General features: G+C 40.6%; 1 protein-coding gene and 1 long non-coding RNA gene across 2 annotated transcripts; both read right to left on the bottom strand.

The window, feature by feature from the left end:
* Nucleotides 1-5,242: 5,242 nt before the first annotated feature.
* Nucleotides 5,243-7,696, bottom strand: LOC119779038 (structural maintenance of chromosomes protein 5-like). Its single transcript, XM_038278536.1, has 3 exons — nt 7,613-7,696; nt 7,392-7,533; nt 5,243-5,629 (listed from the first exon to the last, which is right to left on the bottom strand). The coding sequence occupies exons 1-3, from the start codon at nt 7,669-7,671 to the stop codon at nt 5,363-5,365; spliced, it is 468 nt and encodes a 155-aa protein (XP_038134464.1). The 5' UTR covers nt 7,672-7,696; the 3' UTR covers nt 5,243-5,362.
* A 4,221-nt stretch (nt 7,697-11,917) lies between these two features.
* Nucleotides 11,918-13,813, bottom strand: LOC119779037. The gene is made up of 3 exons (XR_005280173.1): nt 13,586-13,813; nt 13,356-13,486; nt 11,918-11,974 (listed from the first exon to the last, which is right to left on the bottom strand). It is a non-coding gene; the product is annotated as an uncharacterized LOC119779037 (long non-coding RNA).
* Nucleotides 13,814-14,771: the final 958 nt, after the last annotated feature.

The following is a 14,771-nucleotide window of genomic DNA, read 5'->3' as shown; positions in this document are numbered from 1 at the left end:
TAGAATTGTTAGTTGTAACAGGGAGTGATTGTGTTTAATAAATCAGCATAGATAAAGAGATACGCATCTATGTTTATTTCTATATGAGAGTGATCTGCTGTCTCTAAAGGTCAGTGTTGGGAACTGGAGCTGTACCACCTTCCTCCAGCAGAGTGCGCCGTGAGTCTCCTGGAGCTGGAGTCTTCCAGCACACCTGAGACGCACACCTGAGAGTGTTGACCTTAGTTTTGTTAGCAACCTGAGCCTTGAAACTGAAAGAATCTAGTTGTCTCTTGAGAGAGATCAGATTCTAACTCTCCTCTGTTTTTGCCTCACAGGAAACCCTGTCTCTAGCCTGAAGCTCTGGATGAGCTTAACCTGCCAATCTGCCCTGGAGAGCCTAACCTGTGGATTCCCCTGCTGCTCTTAGTGAAGAGCTGGAAACTCTGATCAAGGTCTGCCATTCAAAGTCAGAAGCTAGACGCTGCAGCTGCTCTTGAACTCTGCTGAACAAACAGTCTCTGGACCCAACGGTTCCCTCTCTCTCAAAGAGAAGCCCGGATTCAGTCAAGGTAGAATCCTGAACTATTAAAGACTCATAACTCATCTGCCTGCCTTCTAATCAAACTATCATCTCTGCAGACTTCAGTGAACCAGCCCGGACCAGTTCCAGACCCAGTACATTATCTTGTGTTTGTAAACATTCAATAAACTCTGTTAAACTTTTACGCAGCCTCCGTTGTGTTCTGCATGTGGGCTAAGAACCTTAAACCCATCATGACACCTTGAGGATCTAGGATTTAAAAAGGTTCCAGACAGTTATTTGGGACACCACCAAGCCAGCTGGAATGCATTTCAGATGCATTCAATTATAGCCATAAAGCATCCCGTGCTGATTGAATTGCTCCTGCAGGAGCAGTGCAACGCCCAGCATGTCATGATGGGTAAACAGAGAGGCCCAAGATGCAGAACACTGACGACTCAGAGGGAAAGTTTTAACAAGTTTATTGTTTGCACAAGCATGAATAATAAGGACAGTTGACTGGTTCTGGTCTGGGACTGGTTCACTGGAGTCTGTGAGAGAGACAGTTCTGTTAGCGAAGGCTTGGTTGGGATTGATCTTTGTTGTGTTCAGGTTTGTACCTTGAAGAACGTAGAAGGGGCTTTGGGAGCGGAACTGTTGGGTCCGGAGATGATTTGGTTCTGCAGAGTCCGTAAGCTGTTTCAGCGTCTTACTTCTCTAAACGAGTTTGACCTTGGCTTGAGTTTCCAGCTCAGTATCCAGAGCTGCTAGGAAATCCAGAGAGTGAGTCTTCAGGTTTGGCTCGGAGGGCAGGCTCGGCAGGTTAAGCTCTTCCAGAGCTTCACGGAGAAAAACAGGTAACCTGGAAGCAGAGACAAAAAGGGTTAGAACCCAAAACAGGACTCAGAAGTAACTAGGTTCTCAGAGGATCTATGGCTTAGGTGCTAACCAACTGATTAAGACACTGCGGCGTCGAGGCAAGGTCTGAAGACAGCTTATGTAGTCTGGTCCTCCAGATGAGATGATCAGCAGCAGGTGCGCAGACAGCTCAGCTGAGAGGATCCAGGGCGGACTCTGCTGGAGAAAGTTGGTATTTCTCCAGTTCCCAACACAGCAAGTCAGAGTGGGCTTTTTCACCTAAGCAGTCCTAAGGACTTAAGGTACCTGCGCAATGCTGACAAGCTAAAACTAATTCCATCGACACTGAGGAAACTATTTCCCAGTGTCCCATACCTAAAAGTAAATAAAACATATTAAATCCAACAACCTACTCATTGTTCACGTTTCATGTAGTGTAGCTCAACAATTACTGTCCTTCCTGATCTCCTAAATATGACATATTTCATACTTATCTGTCTGATTTTTTTTTTGTTTGGTGAATGCAATATGATTCCATAGGATAGGAACCTCTGACATTCCCGCTCTAGAGATCATAGTTTAGGGGACTTAACATGTGAGTTCCTGGCTTGAATATATTGTATAATAACCAGTGATGGTTCAACACTTTCTTTCTGAAACATGAAGAAACTAATTTGTCTAAATCTGAAATAATTAAATTCACCAAATGACCACAAAGAAATACCGAAGACACGTTAGTCGTCCCCTGTTAATTTTAATACCTTTAAAAAATTCATATTACAGAATTAGGTTGTCTGAAAATAGAGAAAACATGGAAAACGATTGTTTTTTACTTATTTAAAACCATGTATGTTTTCAAATCCATAAGGTTATTTTTTATGTTTGGCACATCAATCTAGTAGCAATTACACAAATAGGAAACATTCACAACAGAAGATAATGCAAGAAAAAGATATTTGTTTGCTTCTACTGATAATGAAACATTTTCCCTAAAAGCTAGAAAAAAGGTTTTAACTTGTTCTCATGTAATGAGGAAGAGTTTCTAGATGGACATTTTATCCGAAGTAAAACATGGAAAAGGCCTCTGCTGTTCATTCCTGTGGGATCTAATTGCTTTGACTCCATGTGTCATGGAGGAAAAATGTTTCTCACATGAGTCATCCTGTGCCTAGTCAACATACTTTTTGATTAAAACTTTTATCACAAATAGTACAGGAGAAAGGCTTCTCACCTGTGTGAGTTCTTATGTGTTTATAAAGATCAGACCTAAAGTTGAAGCTTCTTTCACAGGACAGACATCTACGTAAGTGTTGTAAAAACACCAACGTAAAACAATACGATATAGAGGCAGCCAGGCAGTTCTTCAAGAATGAAAACATGAAAGCTGAGCGGTGTGTCAGCGTTCACTGCCAGTCTAGGTGGCATGTGGGCAATGAAACGGAACAGATGAAAACCCCATCACATATTTCTGCAAAATATTCAAACATAAATTTGCCACATATAAGAGGAACATCGTTTAAAGAAACCATTTTAGTTTTAATACAATTTAGCTTGTTGCAAGGATTTTACAGTTTGAAGAAATAGAAAATTACAACATATGCCAAGGATGTGAATGACAAGGAAGGGCTATATATACTGCATGCATCATTTAGGCAGTTAACATTGAATTACTTCTTGAGCTCCTTGAGTTATTTACTGTCACAGGTAGGAGCTTCGACCGGAGAGTAAGTGTCGGGGCCGGTATGAATGAAAGACGGCGGCCCCCGCGTGCTGAAATTAGGACCGGCCCACCGGGCAAATGCCGGAAATCACAGATTACCAGTCTGAGCCTAAAAGGATCTGGCAACAACACGATAGGACGCACCACTTGCCAGCCGAAACCAGAACTAGAACCAGAACCAGAAGGCCAGAACTTCTAGGTCTTGCCTCCATCCTTGGTGACGGGGCGTCTGGAGCCGTTCAACCAGAGCTGTTATTCTCTCCTGGGTCAGGAGCGAATCAGGGCGAAGGTTTGAGCGGCCATCAAAGTACAGCTTCAGGAGGGGGAAATGTGTATTAAGGAGGCAATAAAGATGTGGTTGATTCAGGCCCCGTCCACACGAAGTCAAAACGAACACGAAACGCTAATATTTTCCAGAACGTTTGTCGTAAAGACGGAGACGTAAAATAAATGTGATCGTCCACACGAATGCACGAAAAAGCTGCAAAATGTATGCCAGGCCTGTAAGTGGCGCTGTCGTGCCAGAGCAAAAATAGGCGACGAAATGTTGGGCATGCGCACTAATATTTATACATGGTTGCCCTGCGGGGTCCATTTTCGTGGTTTAGTCAAATTCAGGTGCTGAACTATGTCGTCGATATTGCTCTGTTCTTCCTGGAGATATTCCAGAAGAAGAAGATTCTGTTGTAAGCCCGACAGCAGGGTGAGTAGCATGAGCAGCAACCATTCAACACAGTACGGCGCCATTGTTGTTGTGATACTGTGTCGCGCATGCGTGTTTAGAGGCGACGCTATGACGCATGCGTGTAAAAAAAAAAAAATGCGGTTAGAGCTTAAAGATGGAAACGCGAAAACGGCGTTTCAAAATCTTCCCACTCTGAAGGCTGAATAAAAAAAAGATCGTTTACAGACCCCCGAAACGCCGGCTTCGTATGGATGAGAGGCTGGTTTGGTGAAAAATTTGTGCCAGGGTTTGACTTCGTGTGGACAGAGCCTCAATGATTCAAAAAGTTTTACTAAAAAGATTCTTATAAGTTTTACCAACATGAACTATAAAGGATAATAAATTATTGGTAAAGAAAGCTCACAAAAAGTTGGATGTAGTTCTGTGATCATTTTGATTTAGGACAAATAAATAATTTAAGTAATATAAAAGCAGCTTAAACATTTTCTAACTTTGCCCATTAGATGGTGTGATCATACACATAATTTAAGCTACTATAAATTATTTAGATTTGAACAAGTTGCTCATAGCGACGTTGCTCATAGCGATGTTGTTGAGGAAAGCCATATGGTGTTAGCAGGTCTTTCAACCGAGGACCTGTTAAGAAAAATTAAGAAATAAGGCATGGACGTCTCATGAGCAGAAGCACAGAGATTCAGAGTTGAGCTCTAAATTGGTATAAAGTGCCATTGAAATTAGCCAGACAATGTTTGCAATGTTAGCATTGTCACTAGCTAGTAATGATAGCATTGGCAAGAGCTAGCTTTAGCGCGAGCAGGCTCTGTCGCTACCCGATCCGTACCGGTAGCACGATCCGTACCATCAGCTCATTTGCGCCTGCGCGAACAGAATAACTTCCGGGTCGCCAAAAAATAATGTAATTACGGTACTGAAAAAACTTTATTTATATCCTTAAATAATTAAAGAACACTAAACTACATCGTAAAGACAATATTGAAGACTTTTCTGGAAGAAATGGATGCTTTTTAAATTCAATCCATTGTATTGCTTGACGTCATCATCAGACATGCTAAGAGCAGTCTGGGAATATATTATTGCGTAACGTTTATCTGATGCACTCTGATAATAGAGTGAATGCACTCTATTATTTTTTATTTGAGAAAAAAAAATGTATTTTATTCCTTAATAACATTAATTTTGTTTACACACACACATATATATCTATATATATATAGATATATATATAGATATATATATAATCCATATTGTAATGTTTTTATATTACATAAAGTTGTATAATAAACTTGAACACAAATACTCTTGTATAAAATAGATTTTTTAAGAACGTTAAAGTTATCAGTTGATATTTTAGCGCCCTCTGGTGTACACATCAAAAAGAGGAGAAGACCTCGTCATTAATGCCCACATTGTTTATTTTTTACAAAAACCAAACAGGGAATAGAAGAAAGAACACATAACAAAGCCAAAGCATACATTATTAAAAAATGGTAGTTAGAAAAGTTGGGCAGAGAATAAAATAATTCAGAGAGAGAAAGAAAACCTTTAAAACTTATTAAGAACTGACTATACAAACATTCTAAGAACTATGCTCGCAAAACATGGTATTGACCTTTAGTCCCATTACATCAACACAGTTGATGTAAAACATTTCCATGTCTTCCTGATACTGGAAGGAAATTAAGAAGGGATCCTTTGCAGAACTGTATCCTTCAAGGGCCATTTTCTGCCTGGGCTTGCTCATCTGTAAGACTTCAGGTTCTCCTATTTCCCCACGGAATAAGGCTTTGTGCTGTTGAATCCAGTCCCATGCTTTATGCAAGTCCCTCAGGGTCTGTGTCTGTCCCTAAAGTATGAAAAAAGTACATAAAAAAACGTAAAATACTATATAGTATATACAGTGTTGTGCCTGAACGCGTTCATTGAACGAAAGTTCATGAACTCGTTCATATTTTGGGCGAACGTGAACTGAATGTACTGCATTATTGCCTGATGAACGTTTTTGTGAACTCGTTCATTCTGGTGTCTGTGAACGGCACGCTCTCTCAGTTCAGCTCCATTCAATAGGTTGCCAGATTTCTATAGAGTCCTCCAGGCGAAACCCCGGCTTAATCACACCGTAAACAGGCCTTAATATGTAGCGGGAAAAACACCCAATCTGGCAACAGCAGCTACCAGCGTCGTAGCCTACAGCCGCGTGCGTCATCAAAACAAATGCAGCGTGGAAGCTACAGCAGCATGTAGGCTACCGTGGAGGCGACAAAGCAGCAGTATGATCACTTAAAACAGTTTTATGACCAGGTGGTCGGTGAGGATGATGGCAACAAGTTTGCCCGCCGGCTTTCAGTAAAAAAATCCGCACTTCAGTAACCTTAAATTCCTACCTCAGCCTGGTCCCTCAGTTTGTGTTAGTAAAATCTTCTTGGGCGGAGGTCTTCAACAGGGGATCCGCGACCCCTAGGGGGTCTACGGAGGTACTACATGAGGGTCTGCATGTTTAGTTGATATTTTTATATCCCCCCCCTGCAATTTTTTCCCCCACTAATTGAAATGTCTTTAAATACTCATTAACATGAAATCAACACACTGTAGTAAACAGATAAATGGAGGCAGAAGATGTCTTTCAGTCATCAATGCTCACATTCAGCGACACACAGGAGCTCTTTCAAGCTGGGCACCGTTTCCTTCACAACAACCAGGAATCAGAATCAGAAAAACTTTAATAATCCCAGGGAGAAATTAATTTCTTTACATTACTCCATCTGTAATAGAGTGACTATAGGACACAATTTCATACAATATATATAAATAGGGGGTCCCCGCTCCATCTCGCCATCAGTTTGGGGGTCCTTGGTCTGGAAAACATAGAAGACCCCTGTTCTTGAGGGTTTTACTATCCATGTAACTTGTTTGTTAAACCTGCCTGGTATAATTTTCCAGGATTCCAGTATTCCTTTTTAGTATGTATTGAAATGGAATTTCAAATGGAAAAAATTATTAAAATAAAAAAAAAACATTTGCACCTTAAAGACTACTTTCCTATTTTTCTTTTAATAATTACTCATAAAAAAGACCATTCAAGCAGCACATTTTTCCTGATGTTTTTGAGAATATACTGTAGGGGTGAAAGCTGCAGCTGCTACTAGTGTGAAGTGAATGGACAGCAACAAAGCGTTAAAGCAACAATGGGGAAATGCTGTCCCCTCAACGCTAATGTAAACCCTGGTTGGATAAGGATTCAAAACTGGATATGAAGATGAAATCTGACGCACAGTTTCAGAGTTACAACTGATAAAATAATTGCTGTCTGTGGTTCTACAGTAGGCTATGGTGTAATTGAGCAATATATGAAAAAAAAAAGAAAAAAGAACTATGAACTAGTTTGTTTTTTGGAATTATGAACTATGAACTGAACTAGTTCATTTTAAAATGTGTGAACTGAACTTTGAACTAGTTCACGTAGAAAGAGAACTTTCCCAACACTGAGTATATATATACACACATGACTCAATTCTGTAGTTTCAAAAGAGGTGATCAGGAAAAGAGCAGAACCAGGAGCTTGATGCTTTTCACCCTCGCTACACTAGCACTAAACATTAAACACACACCTTCGCATTGCCCTCTCCACCATCACCATTTCTGGGGGAAGTCTCTGCACTGGTGGACTTTGGAACCCTAAAGACCGGTTCCAGGATTCCTTCAAGAAGATGGGAGGATTCTTCTGTCCAGTGAGCAAATCGTTGTCCATGCCTTTGAATGGAACAACAGGATCATAAGCACATAGTAAACTAAAATACAGAAGACATTGAAGTTTCCTGTGTGAAGGTACCCTTCAATGCAAAACCTCTCCATTATCTGGAGGCACCACCAACGGCGAATGGTTGGCATCTCCCACTTGAAAAAACAGGCAAAAGCAAGTATAATAAAAATTACAAGTGGCTAGAAGAATTTCAATGTAATCAACCCCCCAAGAACAAAAATAAACATACCTTGGAAAAGGTAAATGGGGTTGATGTGCTGATGCAGAGGGCATACTGTAAAACATCAAATAACTGTAACATACAGTTTGAGCCATGAGTAAAAGCTTTAAGTAAGCAGTGAATACCATTAACATGAAGATCCCACAGTCATGTCCGTTGGACTGAAGAGGAAAATGCTAAGCAAAGAGAAGCAAAAAGACACATGTAAAATTAGAGAAAAGTACAACAATATATGAGCGATAAATATGTGTTTTACTGCAAACATTTTACACTTTGATAATTACAAACATACTTCAAGGTCTCTCCCTGTCTTGTCAGACCATGGCCCTGGATCAATAAAGGCTGCAATGCGTCTGCATACATTTGAATTATAAATTCAGATTAAGGTGACACACTGAAATATACAAGTAGCCTGAGAACGAGGCTTTTATGAACACCTAGCCTGAGAACGAGGCTTTTATGAACACCTAGCCTGAGAACGAGGCTTTTATGAACACCTAGCCTGAGAACGAAGCTTTTATGAACACCTAGCCTGAGAACGAGGCTTTTATGAACACCTAGCCTGAGAACGAGGCGTTTATGAACACCTAGCCTGAGAACGAGGCTTTTATGAACACCTAGCCTGAGAACGAGGCTTTTATGAACACCTAGCCTGAGAACGAGGCTTTTATGAACACCTAGCCTGAGAACGAGGCTTTTATGAACACCTAGCCTGAGAACGAGGCTTTTATGAACACCTAGCCTGAGAACGAGGCGTTTATGAACACCTAGCCTGAGAACGAGGCTTTTATGAACACCTAGCCTGAGAACGAGGCTTTTATGAACACCTAGCCTGAGAACGAGGCTTTTATGAACACCTAGCCTGAGAACGAGGCTTTTATGAACACCTAGCCTGAGAACGAGGCTTTTATGAACACCTAGCCTGAGAACGAGGCTTTTATGAACATATATCCAAAGAGACAGAACTGGCAATAGGCCACAACCAGTGAAACAATATAGCTTGAACCTAAATATATTTTTGTAGGCCTCGTCACCAAAACCATCTGGTCGAAGGGAGTCAAGAAACACTATCTCTCTCTGTTTTACCAGTAGAACCTGCAATTGATATTATTTTTATTATCACATCATTAAACAGCAATACATATACATCCTTCACTGAGATTATTTAAAATACAAAAATTGTCATTACGCAGAGGAGGTAGTGATCAGCAGCGTCCTGTTGTTGGCTCCATGCTGGGAAAACTACAAGGTCTTTCGTTGTCAGGTCCTAATAATACCAATATGCATTAATATTACATCATACATGTTGTATACACTGAAGAATAGAAAGAGTGAGGAGGACAGCAATATAGATAAATTCACGAAAATACCTCCAGGCAGTGAACACAAAGGATCCACATCTGCCTTCCACAGGGGCACCACATACAGATTGAAGATGTGTATGTCTTTTCCCTTGTGAAAACAGAAAGAATGATGTTAAGCATTTCAATTGATTCACAGGGCGTAAATATGAAGATCTAGGCAATTTAATTACAAATCTTTTTGCCGTTTCCTCTACTATTTTCAGGCAAGCATTTCCAATCTGAAAAACATTGAAATTAACCAGTGATTAGACAGTTAGATATTACAGGTTTTATGAGACACATTTAAGAATACTTACATTTGATTCCATGCACTGACTTAACCCCAAGGACCAGAAATCCTCACGTGTAAGCAAGGGCGTAGGAATATGTTTACAATTGGGGGGGACACATGTCGGAAATCTGAGATTCGTAAATATTCAACAGAAACATATCTTAAGTACGCTACTTTAAAAAAAGGCTATTTAATCTTTTATTTTATTCCTTTATAAATGTGTCTTGCAAAAATAATGCATTTAAAATTTACATAATGCATTTGTTCATAAGATGTGAGCATATCACCAAACAAAATGACTGGAGTCTTTTATTAAGCAAAGGGAGATGTCTTTCAAGGGCTTCAGCCCTTGGCATATTTAGTGTCTGCATCACACTAGAAAATCAAATATTTCAGTTGGATCAAAAACAATTCAGTAGGCCACACAAGTGCAAAGTTTGATATGTTTTATTTTGTCAAACTTGCAATAATGGTCAAAAATGAATTTATATAGGTTGACTGACAGAGGGAGCTAACGGTGTGTTGAAGAATTATGGACAGGGCGCTTTGAAGCATCTGGTTCAAAAACGCATTCTAAACCTTTGGTAGAAATCCATCTATCCTTCCATTTTCTGTGCACCCTGTCCCTTAGTGGGGTCAGGAGGTGCTGGTGCGAGGTCCACCCTAGACAGGTGGCCAGTCTGTCCAGAACTTTGGTAGAAATGGCGCCTTTAATTCCAATTTGCAGTACAGAACAGAGAAAACTACAGAGTTGTCAATGTTGTGTTAATCTGTTTATAGTCTAAAAAGAGGAGCCAGCAGTTTATTTGAGGAAATAAAGGTGCAGAAGTTAATTAGTTGGTTAATTAGTGGTTGCACAACCAATGCGACCGCCGCTGCTAAGAATTAAAATTAATTCTCCCTGTGGTTTTAACTAACGTTCAGGAGCACGGCAGGTATAACATCTGTCAATTTCGGGGAATCAAAACCACGCAAAAAATAATCCTCGTAAAACGCACGCCCAGACCGGGCTAATTTCAACACAAGTTGTGTTAGGTGACTGTTACTCACACTGACGTTTCTCTTTTAAAAAAAATCTGAGTAAGTCCTACTGCTGTTTCAGCCTTTTAGTTGGTGGTGGCATTGTACTGAAATGGGATATATATATATATATATAAAAAAACATTTTGGCTAGCGTGGCAAACGTCTAGAGAAAGTTAGCAGTTAAATATTGGATGAGTGATCAGCCCAAGACTACGGAAGAGGATAGGGCCTAGAAAAAAAAAAGTTAAGTGATTTTTAAATTTTATTTCAGTTTAATATGGGAAAAAGTCAGAATTTTGACTTTTTTTTCTCAGAATTCTGACTTTAATCCCAGAATTCTGACTTTTTTTCTCAGAATTCTGACTTTTTTTCTCAGAATTCTGACTTTAATCCCAGAATTCTGACTTTTTTTCTCAGAATTCTGAGTTTTTTTTCCAGAATTTTGGATCTTAATGTAGATGGGCACCATGAGGGAAGAGATGCGGAGCACTCAGCTTCACTGACAAAGATGTGAGTTGTTTGAGGTGGCCAGTGACACATTGGTGGAAAATGACAGAATTAGGCAACTTTTTACGTGCCCGAGGGGTCCCCTCATTAATGGAGGAGCAGAAGGTCATTAAAACAAGAGAGCTAGTCTCTCAAACAGACATGGCTATGGCTTGATGCTAACATTTTGTTATATTACATTTGTGTTGTGTTTTCCAAATAGTGTAGAGAATGAATGGTGGGTTTATAATGTTTACCTTTTATGAGCAGGACAGTAAGCAGAGAAGTGTAGCATTACCTCCAACTAGTTAAACTCATAATTATGAAGTTATTCAACAAATTCCTCAAGTAAAAAAGTGCAACTTTTATTTTTTATTTATTTTTTACCAGATTTATTGATTAATTTCAAAATGATGTATTCCTTCCAAATTTCCAAATCTGAAGAATTTTTTAAACCAATATCTACATTATTTAACATTTAGTTTGTTTTAGCAGTACTTCCTGTTTTATTTCTTTAAACGTATATTTTACATTTTCTTGCACAGCAAGCTCAGCAGATTTGAAATTGTGTGCTTGTGTAAACACAAGTAGTCAATCTTTACTCTAAACATATATTCTGGTTATCTTTTAGTTAGACCTTCTTGTTTTTATATATCTGTATTTCTATATATGAAAGTGAACTAACAAGACGTTATAAATAGGCAATATTCATAGCAGCATCCCGACAGACCATTTTACCTCATTCACAAGTTTCTGACTTCTGTGTCGCCGTTTCCCTCCCTTCTGAGTGCTCAAACACTCAGCAGTTCAGAGAGGGGAGGGGGAGTACAGTGACGTAACGCTATGCTGCGCCTTCAAAATAAAAGCACGCTAGTTAAAAAAATGTCAAAATCTAATATTTTGCGGTACAATTTTTTGGGGGGGACATATCCACTTGGCTTTTATATTGGGGGGGACATGTCCCCCCCGTCCCCCCCGCTTCCTACACCGCTGTGTGTAAGGCACACACTTCTCTCCTTCACAATTAGCTCAGCAGGTGAACAATCCTGGTCCAATATGTAACATAGCTAAATGAAAGAAAATTAAAATATTTCAGGAGAAGTTATTACATTTGGGGCAGCAATGTGAGAAAGGAGAGGAGGTTAAATTAGCAGAGCCAGTCAGGCGCAGATTCAGAGCAAAATACACTATATTGCCAAAAGTATTTGCTCACCCATCCAAATTATTGGAATCAGGTGTTCCAATCACTTCCATGGCCACAGGTGTATAAATTCAAGCACCTAGGCATGCAGACTGTTTTTACAAACATTTGTGAAAGAATGGGTCGCTCTCAGGAGCTCAGTGAATTCCAGCGTGGAACTGTGATAGGATGCCACCTGTGCAACAAATCCAGTCGTGAAATTTCCTCGCTCCTAAATATTCCACAGTCAACTGTCAGCTGTATTATAAGAAAATGGAAGTGTTTGGGAACGACAGCAACTCAGCCACGAAGTGGTAGGCCACGTAAACTGACGGAGCGGGGTCAGCGGATGCTGACGCGCATAGTGCGAAGAGGTCGCCAACTTTCTGCAGAGTCAATCACTACAGACCTCCAAACTTAATGTGGCCTTCAGATTAGCTCAAGAACAGTGCGCAGAGAGCTTCATGGAATGGGTTTCCATGGTCGAGCAGCTGCATCCAAGCCATACATCACCAAGTGCAATGCAAAGCGTCGGATGCGGTGGTGTAAAGCACGCCGCCACTGGACTCTAGAGCAGTGGAGACGCGTTCTCTGGAGTGACGAATCGCGCTTCTCCATCTGGCAATCTGATGGACGGGTCTGGGTTTGGCGGTTGCCAGGAGAACGGTACTTGTCTGACTGCATTGTGCCAAGTGTAAAGTTTGGTGGAGGGGGGATTATGGTGTGGGGTTGTTTTTCAGGAGCTGGGCTTGGCCCCTTAGTTCCAGTGAAAGGAACTCTGAATGCTTCAGCATACCAAGACATTTTGGACAATTCCATGCTCCCAACTTTGTGGGAACAGTTTGGAGCTGGCCCCTTCCTCTTCCAACATGACTGTGCACCAGTGCACAAAGCAAGGTCCATAAAGACATGGATGACAGAGTCTGGTGTGGATGAACTTGACTGGCCTGCACAGAGTCCTGACCTCAACCCGATAGAACACCTTTGGGATGAATTAGAGCGGAGACTGAGAGCCAGGCCTTCTCGTCCAACATCAGTGTGCGACCTCACAAATGCGCTTCTGGAAGAATGGTCAAAAATTCCCATAAACACACTCCTAAACCTTGTGGACAGCCTTCCCAGAAGAGTTGAAGCTGTTCTAGCTGCAAAGGGTGGACCGACGTCATATTGAACCCTATGGATTAGGAACGGGATGTCACTTAAGCTCATATGTGAGTCAAGGCAGGTGAGCAAATACTTTTGGCAATATAGTGTATGTCAAAGCATACAAGAGCCTCTTGAACTGGGTTCACATCCCGTTCCCACTTTGCTCCAGAAAAACAATAGGAATGCTCCTGCTGCCAGTCCCTAGAGGAGTATTCGTGGTCGTTGAGGAGCTGCCCTTCAGATAGTTGCTCATCTGGTTGTATATACGATGACAACATTTTTTCAGTTATTCTCATGAAGTAAAAATATGAACACAAAGACACAGAAGTGTGGAACATCTAAAAGCACTTACTTGTTAACCTATAATAGGGCCTCAGTCTGGACACATTGACCTTCATGGTTGTTGATCCCTTCAGCACAGTGGCCACTCCCTTTTTTGTAATGTTTCCAATCTTGTAAGGTCCTCTGTGCTGGCTGGTCAATGTGTCCCCTGTACGTGGCCTTTTTGAAGCTCCTGAAATCAGACATTCATCCCCAGCCTCAACAGTTGCGACACGGGTAAATTTGCGTTTCCGGTCTCCAAAAGTCCTTTGCTGTCTTTCCTGTGCCATTTCAATATTTTGAAGAACCTTCAAAAATAGAAATGCACTTTAGGCAAGATTGTAAAAAAAAATCTTATTTCTAGTATTTTCTCAACATTTACAAACCTTGGTATTAATATTGTGTACTTCAGTCAGGTGTTTATCGATTTCATCCTCTGCATCACCAACCTCAAAGTTGTCTCCCATTGGACAGGTGTTCATTATCTCGGGCAGACGTGGGTGACGGTGGAACAAGAGGAAGTATGGGGTGTATTTGGTTGAAGACTGATAGCAAAAAAGTTAATGGTTATCTGTTTTCAGATATTTTGTGCAAATGAAACACTAGTGTACTACCTGCTTGGCAGTGTTAATTCCATAAACAACTGCAGGAAGGTGAAGGTCCCAGTCATTATGGCTTTCGTTGACATACTTCCTCAGAGCACGCTTTATATTTTGATTTCCTTTCATCCTAAATGAAAGATATGTTTTTTCATAAATAAAGCAACTTGATTTAAACATGAAGGTTCTTGCAAAACAAAGGCTAAATACCTGTCCATTGGTCTGGGGCTGGTAAGCACTGGACACAGCATGCTGGATGTTCAGCAGTTTAAAGATACTGTCATTGAGCTGCAGGGAACACATAAATATCTTCAAAGGACTGAAGTTTGCAAAAATGACAGAAGAGAAGATGGATAAAATTTCACCTGGTTCACAAACTTCTTCCCCTGATCTGTTATTATTTTTCTCACTAGGCCAAACGTGTACAGCTTAGAGATGATTGCTGAACAAACTTCTACAGCGGTCTTTGTTCGTAGAGGTTCAGCAACCACCCACTTTGTGAACAGATCGGTCATAGTGAGGACATAGTTGTGTCCCAGAGAGGTCTCTGGCAATGGCCCAATCAGGTCCAATCCAAGAACCTCCCAGGGTTCTTTTACCTACCACACAATAAAAGAA

This window comes from Cyprinodon tularosa, unplaced genomic scaffold (genome assembly GCF_016077235.1).
Source record: "Cyprinodon tularosa strain WSP-4 unplaced genomic scaffold, ASM1607723v1 ctg1415, whole genome shotgun sequence".
NCBI classification, from domain to species: domain Eukaryota; kingdom Metazoa; phylum Chordata; class Actinopteri; order Cyprinodontiformes; family Cyprinodontidae; genus Cyprinodon; species Cyprinodon tularosa.
Note: the sequence above shows the minus strand (reverse complement) of the source record. Positions and strands in the feature narration are given on the sequence as shown.

Excerpts from the sequence above, each read along its gene's own strand:
- LOC119779038 (XM_038278536.1), bottom strand. The coding sequence starts at position 7,671 with ATGCCAACCATTCGCCGTTGGTGGTGCCTCCAGATAATGGAGAGGTTT. Across the intron at positions 7,534-7,612 it reads GAGAGGTTTTGCATTGAAGG|GCATGGACAACGATTTGCTC; the intron begins GTACCTTCACAC and ends TTCCATTCAAAG. Across the intron at positions 5,630-7,391 it reads GTGGAGAGGGCAATGCGAAG|GGACAGACACAGACCCTGAG; the intron begins GTGTGTGTTTAA and ends TTCATACTTTAG.